The following is an 11,334-nucleotide window of genomic DNA, read 5'->3' on the forward strand; positions in this document are numbered from 1 at the left end:
TGGTTAAGCTGTGGATTTTAAGCAACATTAAAAGTTCTTAGGAAAATAAGATTTAGATCCAATTACTTCATCCATGTCTACTTTTAGATTAAAATCTAAAACAGCATTTGTGGGTAAAGTGAAAAATTCACATAAACACAATTTAAGCAATTTCCTAGAATAATGCCGTTCCAAAGCGAATTTGTTTGTGTTACGTACAGTAGCTCATCACTTGATCCTAAGACATCGTTCAATCGTTATGTACACTCTCTTTCATTCTGGGAGGATTTTCCCCTTACTCGCCTGTGCACAAATATGAGGCCGATCTGTCAATGTTTCTACAGCATGAAACAGCAGCTAAAATAGAATCCGATGACTTTTGTTCCTCCTTATTGAGAGTAGTGCAACCCCTGCTGGCAGCAAAAGACATGTACCTGGTGCTGCCATAAGAGGGGGAAAAAAAAAGAAGAAGAAGAAAAAAAAAAAAAAACTCAGCCAGTGCATAATCCTGTATGATGTTCTGCGCAAGTACATTTTCTAATCAAGCTTCACTTACTACACACAGACTGTACTGTACCTGCGGTCAACTCCCAATCAAACATCAATAAACTCCTGCTTTCAACACAACACACAAAAGCCACACAGTGGAGTCCAGACCTGAAAATGTAAAAGATTCCCTCAAAATTTCAAACCACCTCCTTATTTATTAGGGGTTGGGGTCTGGAGATCAGGCCAGGCAGGGACATAGTGTCTGGACAGCGTGCCCTCTGTCAGCTTCTCCATCCATAAATTCAGTCGGTCCAACTTATGCTGGAGTTGTACAGTGTTTTCCTCATCCTTGTTGAATGTAGGCCTGAACAGGCAAAAGTACTTTTTATGGCCGTTAAGAGCCAACACGTAGCCGGTATAATCTGGTTTACAAGAGGAGGATGCATCTTCATCTTGGTCTTCCTCTGAAAGGCTGGCAGAGGGTACCAACTCTAGGAGTGAGTCCATCCACTGACTGTGCTTGTCAGTATTAAAGAAAGAGTAGTGAAGAGTCTGATACCTATAAAAATAAATTAATTAATTAATAAATAAATAAATAAAGAGGCATGACATTAGAATTGGAAATATTCAATGAAAGATTAATATTCCTTATAAACAACTAAAATTTACATTTGAAAAAAAAAATAAAACAAAAATAAAACAGCACTTTCGTCTAAAAAGTTTTGTTTCTGTGCTGAAACTTGTCCTACTCCTACACTTCATCCTGAATTACCCTGCAGCTACTCCTTGGAGTTTTCTTTACCTATTTATACACACATCAATCTGAACTTGTGAAATCTGTGAGCCTCACCCTGAGAATGAGTACACTTCTTTGGCAAACTTCTTTAGGAGGACCTGTTTGGATGTGTCTGTAAGCACCAGCACAACGTTAATGTGTCCCGGCTTTAATTTCACCAGATTGCTGGTGTAGGTCACGTCTGTCAACTCAGTCACCTCCACGAAGTTCTTCTTTGGGGGACGGCTGAAATGAGGGAAGAAAAAAAAAAAAACTTATATATGTGAATTATTTGTGCTGTAAAAATAGATCCATCCCATTCAGTTTAAGCTATTCTTATTTAAAGTAGAGAATAATAAATTTTGTCACACCTGGATGTGTTTTCTGTATCAGAACTGCTCCCTGCTTTCTTCGGAGATTCTTTAGCCTTGCGCTTGGCAGTTTTTTCCTCGGAGTCACTGTAAATTGGTCGAGTTTTAAAATGAATGCAAGGTCAAGCTGCACCAAAAATGAGTCATGATTAAATAGTGTATCTCAGGTCCTACCTGAAAGCCTGAATGATGACGGTGCCAAAGAGGATGAAGAGTGCAGAGAAGATCAGAGAAACGATGGGCATCACCTCTCGCCTGAAAAGACAGAGAATCTAAACTAAGTGGTTCACATCATAGACCATGCACCCTAGCCTTTATTGCACTTAAACTGTAACTGTTCAGACAAAACATATCAGAAAAGTTATCAGGACTCATTATACACCAAATTATATTGTATAACCTTACTGGTATGGATAAAAATTAGATCTGAATAGAAACTGAACATTTTTTAACAAACAAACCCTCTGGTACTTTTTTAATAGAAAGAGTGACTCCTGACATGTCTCACGCTTACCAGTTTGAGTAGAAAAGGTCAAAGTAGGCTTGAGAAAGGTAATCACAGGCAGCATTCATCCACCGAATTAGAAACATCTGGAATGGAGAAAAATAAAATTAAAAATAAGTCCACGGACTGAATAGACTGTGAAAGATAAATCCAGTTAGATTTACCTTGCTTACATTCTGAAACAAATACGAATTATTTCATACCTGCCAATTATAATCTGGTTTCACCCAATCTCTGAGATTTGCTAACACGGCAGGTCTAAATCCTGCACTGTCGGGAGTTTCTTTATGGCAACTTTTGAAACTATTCTGAAGATGCCATACAGAACATCAATTTGTTGCAGCATGAGTGGTAGAAGTAGATGACAGACTCACTGAGGCGAGTTCGTTGTTCAGTTCGGGCAGCATGGCGTCATAAGTGAGGAACGTCGGGTCTCTCTGCAAGAGTTCCAGCTGCTCGTGAAGGCGGTGCTTATCGTCGTCACTCCCATTCCAGCCGCCTGTCATGGTCCGGTACAGCACCTTGCCTGATGCGCTTCGCCTCTCCAGAATGATCACCTGCCGGACGTTCGGGACAAACGCAAACAAGGATAAATTCAGGTGGACATTTGATGTAAACGTGATGCAAACAAGGATCCTTCAACTGAAACTTGAATCAACCATGAAGTGCCATATATAACTCAAGTGTTCGTATATGTGTTTGACTCAGACCTGGGGAGGCCTCATGTCTTCCATTTTGAGCAGTGCATCACAGAGAGCCTGCTGCTGCCTCTGATAGACGTAGGCGAATCTCACCACCTCTTTAGTGTTAGAAGAGGCGAAATCGAAGAAGGCGTCATTCACAGACTCAAAAGTCTCATCCTCCTCAGTGATAAGCAAGACACAGTATCTGAAACATGAAAGAACACGTTAGCCAACTTAGAGATTCCACTAGAAGTCATTTCAGAATTCAGTAGAATGAAACGGAATTTGAAGATGCCACATGCATCAGCTGTGAAAAACAGCGAAAGCTGGTGGAGCTTATGGAGGATTTGTTTAGTATAAAATCCTATGTGAAGACAATAAGCAAGTGTTCTTACTTTCGGCGGCGGTGGAACTGTTTAACTGGACATAATTCGTCAAAGAGCTTCTGATTGACCAGTCGTGGCACCAGCAGAAACCGGTTGCTAGAGACAAACTCATCAATGGTTTGCCTTTTCATTCCCCTGGACTGAGTGTACAAAATTAGAAAGATTTCAGTATAATATCATCATATATTATTTTTCTGATGTCATGCCTACATTATATTATACTGTATACGCACACTAACCCCTCAAATAGTTACCCGGATATTTGCCTTACAAAGTGCAGCTCATGGTATGAAATATACCTAATGTGCCTAAGAAACCAGCAACTCGATACACGTAAATCACATTATGCCCACAGTGAATAAATTATTATTATTATTTAAAACTGAGAGCACAGCAATGAGAAACGTCTCCTTCGATCTTCAGGGTCGGTGTGAGCTCTGAGATTTAGCTTGTTACCTGTATGGCGTCTGCAGGTTTCTCTGTGTTCTCTTTAAACAGCAGCATGGTAGGAGCGTACATGTTGATGCTGAACTGCTGCTGGATACGTGTAGTCTCACTGAGATCCACGTACCCAAACCGCACAAAGTCCCGATAAGCGAATGCAGACAGCTGCAAGCAGAGCAACAGAGTAAGCAAGAGTTTTGTTTTTCCTGACCGCAAACCTGTCACATCCAGCAGAAACAGTTAATCAAAACAACTGACTCTCCTGATTATGAAAATTTGTGTATGTGAATATTTATAGTTGACATGTCATTTAATGAACTAGCCCTCTAATTCTGTGTTAAAATGTAATCCACTGCTTATCAAGGATAGCAAGACCTAAAATAGAAAAACAAACTGATGCACTGCTAAGCATGTTGATGATAGACAAAATCTCATTAGTCCAATCTCATATTAGATATTGTTTTGTAGAAGATATTTAATACAGGTAGCCCTCTACTTACAAATGAGTTCTGTTCCGAGAGCACATTTCTAAGTCAGATTTGTTCTTAAGACAAAGTGAGACTCATACTCCTTTGACATAAATATACGATGTAAAGCATACCAATCCACTTGCATAATTCTCTGTTCTCTTTCACTGCCATTACTTGGCCAAAAACCATGACCACGCCTAGTGAAATGAATCTTACACTAAAATGTGAAATATAACAGTGCGCCTTTAAATCACTTTGTCTCAAAGCTGTTTTACACTGTATTGGACTGTGAACGCTGTTTTGTTGAGGATTTTCCGAAATTAGAATTATTCTCCATCAGGACAGCTTTACAGGACAGGTATTTGTTTTTATCGTCATGCTACATGACTGATTCATTGAATCGTGAGGCCACCTCATTTCTCCTGCACCCTCCCTACACACACGTACACTATACCGAAATTTACACAGTTTACACATTCACTAACACACCGAAAAAATTGTATATAATTGTAAATATTGGTATCTGGTGCACTGCAGTGTCTATTTTTTGTACAATACACGAGCTACTTCCGCGATTTGTTTGCATCTACGAAAGCTTGGAGAACCGCATTTCGTTCTTTCCAATCTGCGTAAATTGTAACTCAAATGTTCGTAAGTCGGGGACTACCTGAAGATTTGTAAAGGTTGAAGTAATAAATCAGAGAAATTCTTTAAAAGTAAAAACCTCATAGTTTAAAGAGATTTCTTAGGCATAACCACATAAATGTAAGCTTCTTTAAATCAACAATGAAATTTTATGTCTACATGTAGGATACTTATGATATATTTGATCAATTTCTCTGATTTGATTTATATTAATTTCTCTCATTTGATCAAATGTCGGTATAATAATAATTAAAAAAAAGTGCAATAATATACAATTATAAAAAATAATAGGTAGCTGCAGTCTTGATTAGGATAGTTGCACTTATTAATATTTCCGTTTTATTTAGATTTATTTTTTTTACATTTTTCATATACGGAAACACAGAATTTTACCTTGTAGATGAATGGTGCTGAAGCAGCAGCGTCAAAGAGTAGAACTCTAGGCTTGTTCTCTTCCCGCCAACTGTTCAAAAACTGTACGTAGTCATCATCAGTCACCTGATTATAAATAAATAAATAAATAAACAATCAAAAATAATATTTTTTATATTTTATATAAAAAATGGTAATAATTAATCTTAGGGCAGGATTATTTTTTCATTCTATTCTAACACAAACATTGCATATCTCATGCCAGCATTTCCAGGATTAAAAGAAGGGTGTTCCAGTCAAACCAGGGACTTTTCCCAAGAAATTTCTCATGAACAAAGGCGTAATCACTGATGAGACGAGACTTTTAGCTGCAGTAAAACTTTTGAACGATGCAAACATTTTACAGAAGGCTGTAAGGCCATAAATGATGATCCTGATCGATTTGGGTTGAAGCCCATTTCTGTTATTTCTGTGAACATGCACTAAGTGGAAACGCCTGATCCTTGAAAATCGATGGTTAACGTGTCGCCAACTTGTGGATGAGACATCTGTCTGTGCAAATTGTACACGTAATCAGTCACTGCACATTACAGGAACTCGGCTGGGAAGTATGACCACATGCCCTTTACAGGAGTTCCTGGGAGGCCAGCATTTCAGATGCGAAGCAGTCAGTCTGATCATGGCACTAGCATACTGGGAATTTTTTTTTTTTTTACCTTGCTGGCATCCAAAGACTAGTGATACTCTGGGATAAGTGCATTAGTGTAGCCCGGGATTATATCGAAAAATAAAGGCCAAAAAGTCCTGCTTTGACCTGAACGCCCCTCATAATATAGATCACATATATGATTAAGTTTTAACAAACAAGTTTTCCATCTAACCTTCTCTACCAAGTTATTTGGCAGCAAGCTTTCAACAAAGTGCCTCAGGTTCTCTCGGGACACAGAGTTATGGAACAAGGTCACTCTGCCGTTGATGAGCGCCAGGATGGATGGTGCGCTGCGGGCTCCAAGATGATTAGCCAGCCGCTTCTCGTAACCGATATCCACAACGCCAATTCCCACACCTAAAAAAAAAATTATAAAAAAAATACAAACGTGGGAGTCGAATGAATTAGAACGTATGAAATGGAGGGCTCGACAGATATAAAAACTTTTAAAAAGATATAGTGAGATATTTTGAAAGTTAAACAAAGCTAGTTAGAATGAAATCTTTAATTTAAACTAATAAAAAAAAAGGCTTTGCAAAGCAACACCCAACATAATTGGTTGGTTGGATTTTAGTGGTCCATATCAATAACCAAACATTATTCAACAATGCTTTATTACATAAACCATGCCCACAATAATGAAATAAGTAATAAAACACTATTTAGCTGTTCTAGGAAAAAAATCTACTTGGTGTGATGTATACCCAAAAGTAGGTTACTTTTAAATCAATAAATATTTGTTAGATTTAATAAAGTAGAATGTTATAAGACAAGTTACAGTGGAACCTTGGATTACAAGCATAATTCGTTCTGGAAGAGGGCTTGTATTCCAAAACACTCATAAATTAAAGAAAATTTTCCCATAAGAAATAATGGAAACTCAAATTATTCGTTTCACAGCCCAAAAAAATTATTAAAAAATAATAAATACAAAATGTCTGTGTGTGAAGTTAAAGTAAGAGGGGAGGAGGCATCAGCCCCTCCTCTCTTCTCATCTTACACAGGAAACCTTTCTCCTCTCATTTGCGGTTTACACACACACATTAACGAAAGACTGTTTTCTCAGAAAAAGTAGCAAGCAATATCGTTAATGACACTCGCGTGAACGCATACTAACGGAATCACTGCTGTAAAGTAGAAAAAAAAAATTAACCTGCACTTTACCTTTGAAAAGAATCTTTAAAAAATCTTTAATCTCTCTAATGAGACTTTCTTTTGCTTTACATGCGTGCACATGTGTTATAATCAACAGTGCACGCGCGCTGTACACACGCGCTTACAAACACAAAATAAAATGTTTTACACGCACACCCTATGACTATAACTTTTACATGCAATATGAAAGTTGTTCAGCTCAATGAGATGTAAATGTGTACCGGGTTTCACGTGCATATGTTCAAGTGTGTATGATGCATGCAGCAAAAGGCCTCTAACTCTTAGGCATCCTAATGGCAGCAGATTCAAACCTGTCTGCCAATTTTCATGAGTGCTTGAGCACAATAAGACCCCAAAAAAGCTCTAAATGTTGAGGAAAACAATCCTTAAAAGACCTGCGCACCTTATAGCGTTTGGGCCCTAAAAAACTAGGGCATATCATATCACAGAGAATCCTGACACAGGAGACACTTTCCGTAAATATTACGGCCGCTTACCAAAAAAAAAAAAAAGTCAGCGCATTAAAGATTATACCCCTTTGCGTTGATTAATCATGGGGGTTTGCTGCATGTTTTCATTACTAGACTTTGATTATGTAGAACTTATAAGTTGAACACACTATGACCTAAGTGCCTATACAATTTCTGAGCAATCAGTGGTATAAATATAGAATTTATTCGCACACATTACATCACACCACCCACCCAGTGGCTCCAGATCCTGAATCGTTTCCTTCCAAAAGGGTTCGAGATGGATGCAGCTGAAACACCACTCTGAGGTTATCTTAATCAGGTAGGGCCTTTTGAAGCTATCAGGCACCACTTCCTTCATGTACTTCTCGTACTGAAGCAGGTGCTTGCTGTCGGTAAAATCTCGGGTGGACTGCGTGAAACGGAAAAACGACTGATCGAAGTAAAAGCTGTCGTGGAAGTGGCGGAAACCATGTGGTGACTCGTCTGTTTGGCCGAACTGATCGTAGTTCGCCCTGCGATCCTCACTTGACAGGATCTGTAAAAAACACAACAGGTTAGGAGAAACAGAGACACTGAAGAACATGCAATCCATGTACAAAACAAACGGTGTCAGATTTTAAGACAAAGTGCAAACATCTAAGCATACCTCGTATGATTTAGTAATCTTGATAAACATATCTTCTGCACTTGGATCTTTGTTTTTATCCGGATGCCTAAAGCACAACGCATTTGAGCAAGTTAACATGTTCATGCAGCAACACATTTACAGATCAACTTCTTCATGCCTCTTGACGATTACTCACCACTCCTTAACGAGCTGCTTGTAAGCCTTTCGGATTTCTGGCTGACTAGCGTGCCGGGACACTCCGAGCACGCTGTACGGATTGAACTCGGATGCCGAGGCATTCCCCAAAACAAGCAGGACTACAGCCAGACAGCTCAAACAGCTCAGGAAGGGCTTGGAGCGCGCTCGCATCTTCTCAAAATGCAGACAGGCTGCCTAGAGAAAGAAAAAGTGAAAACAAAAATGAGATCATGTGTCACATCAGTCAGGTGAAATTATGAAATAAAGACAGGCTGTGGCGTGAAACAGAAGTGAAAACAATCCTTGTATGTATAAACACAACTACATCAAATTCCAGAAGAAAAAAAAGTGCAAGCCAGGCAAACTCGCAGACCATTCTTTTCTTGTGATGAGTTTTTTCCCCAGCTTTGAGAGCAATCAGAAAACATTTATAGGGAAGGTGAAAAGAACTGACCAGCTGGAAAAGCTGCTCAGAACAAACTTGTTTTTTTTTTTTTCCCACACAGAACATCAGAGCTTAGATAAAGCTCTAGACCAAATTTGTACGGTGGTATGACTTTTCATGAATCATGGACCATTCGCTCTTTTTCTATTAGGCAAGTGCTACAGTTGCCTAAATGCCCACACCAGCAGACTGAAAAATAGCTTTTTACCTTTGACTGTTACCGCATTGAACAGCTGATCATGGCATGTTACCTAATACACTCCTGAACTCTCACTGTCTGTAAATAATGCACAGCTTCATTCATATCACTGCACCACTGTATATTCCAATCAGATTTATTCTGCATCATCCAAAACTCATATGTACATCATGTTATTAGTGGTGCTTGCGAAGCATAGCATTAGTGATGCTTGCAAAGCACTACTAATGTTATCTCGCAGGCTTTTTTTTTCTTTTCTTTTTATCCTTCTTCCGTACAAAAGTTTGGCGCATAACTCTTCCCGCACCGTTTGTCATAAATCCAGAATGCCCACTCATGAATGAGGTGTCAAATTGTGCGGCTTATTCCGGAATGGGGTGATATGACTTTTTTAAGGGGTGGGCAAAAAGTCCCATAGACTTAACATTGAGACCAACATCAGCTGTGACATAAGCTATATTCATGACATGACAAGCACCACTCACATGTTCTTCAGGAAATGTACCCCTCTAGTTAGAGCATGTTATCTTTTTGACATGTCTATATTCCACTGCACAATGCTTGCACAGTTATACTCTATATCACTATACACACCATATCTTATTAGGTACTGCACCTTCTGTTTGTTATAGCACATTGTTATTGATTGCAAATAGGCCACTAATGCACTTCTGATTGATTAGATGCTAACTGCAATTCATTGGCTCTGTACATGTACTTTGCAGAATGACAATAACGGTTAATCTAATCTAATCTAATCTAAAACTCTATTTCAAAACCATATGCGTATTTATTATCATAAACACCTTACACACCCCTTTAAGGTGAAATCTGAGAAATAATGATCAAGAACAGTGTAAAAGATATTTATAATTAAACTAAATAGTAAAAACAGTCTACAATCTACACTTGTAAATAACCTGTAAACTGGCCAACAAGCTAATGTAGCCGGCTAGACATTAATGCTAATTGCTAACGGTTTCCAAACAGAACAAAACACACACTCACTGCGCGATATCAAGCGCTCTTAAACACAAAATAGATTTTTTTTAAAGTACTTACAAAACCGTTAATTGGTCTACTTTTATATTTTACAAAAACATATGCTCAGTGACAAGCAGCCATGGGCAGGTCCCGTTGCTATGCTAGCATTTTCCTACTAGCACTTCGTTTTCCGGTGAATAGTCGGAAACATGGAAGTTCATCCATGGACGTGTATACCTAGATGCCGCACTGGTCGCTGGGACGTACGTCAAAATGTCCGCCATATTAGTGCTGGCAAGAGTGGCTCGTAAGTAAACTCGAGTAAGGTGTGCTTTTATGAGTAAAAAGCCCTCGAATGTTTACATTTCACTTATTTTAATGATTAATGAGCACAAATTAGTCTCAAGCCCACAATTACACAATTTTACATTTGTCGCGAAATACTGCAAGAACAAATTATTAGAAAATAAACTGCATTAGAAGCAATGCACACCCGCGCGCTCGGCGTGAAGTTGAACAACACGGTTTCTGTATAATGCTACAGGTGATGCACTCTGAACTATTTACACTTTTTCATCCTAAGTGGCAGAAGTAAATTATTGTAAGGAACGGGTGACACTTCATTACTCATTACTCATTATTATCATTATTGTAAAGGTTTAAAAAATTGTAAGAAAATCAGGGAATAAGTAATATCGAAATTGAAAATTTATAAAACCATGACTTTTATAAATTCAGAATTTTAATCAAATCGGCAGCAAGGTATCGTGATAGTATCGTATCGGGAAGTGACTGGTGATTCACATCCCTAATAGTTAGATTATAGATGATAGAAACTGAACACTTTTAGCATCTGCATAAACCTCTTACTAATGTTCTACCAATTACTGGTGGTCAGTATCCTCTTCTGGGCTGTAAGGTGTTGGAGAGGGAACATCAAAAGCAGAGATGCCACACGATTGTACAAAGTGGTTAAGAGAATGAAATCTGTGGTTGAACTTCCTCCAGCTAGTGCTGAAAAAGAGGACCTGGCACAAATTGCTGTCCATCATGTCCAACACCAGATCTTGTTTAAAAGCTTTTGTAATTCTGAATAGAAATAAATGTATACATCAAAGCTAAATGAGACATTAATCTTCAACCACCTTCCTGATGTTTCAACGGTTTTAGAAGAATAAACCTTGGTAGGCCTTGGTGCTTTGGACCCGTGTATATGGCATCCTGGGATACCACTGAAACTGTTCTCCGGACTTGTCTCATCAATCCTGATGCCCTGCTTCTGGGTGGAGTTTCTCAACACTTGGAAACCAGTATCTGCTACTAAGGATGACACCTTCACGGATGAACAGTCTAAAAGATAGCGTTTACAAACCATGAAGACAACGCTGGACTGCAATCAGTAGTTTTGTTGCGATGGCTTAAGACTGCAACTGAAATGTTTTGCA

The 11,334-nt window shown here is 38.6% G+C and overlaps 1 protein-coding gene across 1 annotated transcript; it reads right to left on the bottom strand.

Moving 5' to 3' along the window:
- Nucleotides 1–450: 450 nt before the first annotated feature.
- On the bottom strand, nt 451–10,081 carry dnajc16l (DnaJ (Hsp40) homolog, subfamily C, member 16 like). Its single transcript, XM_053483730.1, has 15 exons — nt 9,968–10,081; nt 8,260–8,456; nt 8,103–8,169; nt 7,688–7,991; nt 6,001–6,185; nt 5,141–5,245; nt 3,645–3,797; nt 3,198–3,328; nt 2,830–3,007; nt 2,494–2,676; nt 2,129–2,205; nt 1,789–1,869; nt 1,615–1,701; nt 1,319–1,489; nt 451–1,027 (listed from the first exon to the last, which is right to left on the bottom strand). The coding sequence occupies exons 2-15, from the start codon at nt 8,430–8,432 to the stop codon at nt 679–681; spliced, it is 2,244 nt and encodes a 747-aa protein (XP_053339705.1). The 5' UTR covers nt 8,433–8,456; nt 9,968–10,081; the 3' UTR covers nt 451–678.
- Between the last annotated feature and the right edge of the window lie 1,253 nt (nt 10,082–11,334).

The sequence above is a fragment of the Clarias gariepinus genome, chromosome 23 (genome assembly GCF_024256425.1).
Source record: "Clarias gariepinus isolate MV-2021 ecotype Netherlands chromosome 23, CGAR_prim_01v2, whole genome shotgun sequence".
In the NCBI taxonomy this organism is placed as follows: Eukaryota; Metazoa; Chordata; class Actinopteri; order Siluriformes; family Clariidae; genus Clarias; species Clarias gariepinus.

Excerpts from the sequence above, each read along its gene's own strand:
- dnajc16l (XM_053483730.1), bottom strand. The coding sequence starts at position 8,432 with ATGCGAGCGCGCTCCAAGCCCTTCCTGAGCTGTTTGAGCTGTCTGGCT. Across the intron at positions 6,186-7,687 it reads TCAGGATCTGGAGCCACTGG|GTGTGGGAATTGGCGTTGTG; the intron begins GTGGGTGGTGTG and ends TTTTTTTTTTAG. Across the intron at positions 1,870-2,128 it reads GACCTTTTCTACTCAAACTG|GCGAGAGGTGATGCCCATCG; the intron begins GTAAGCGTGAGA and ends CTGTCTTTTCAG.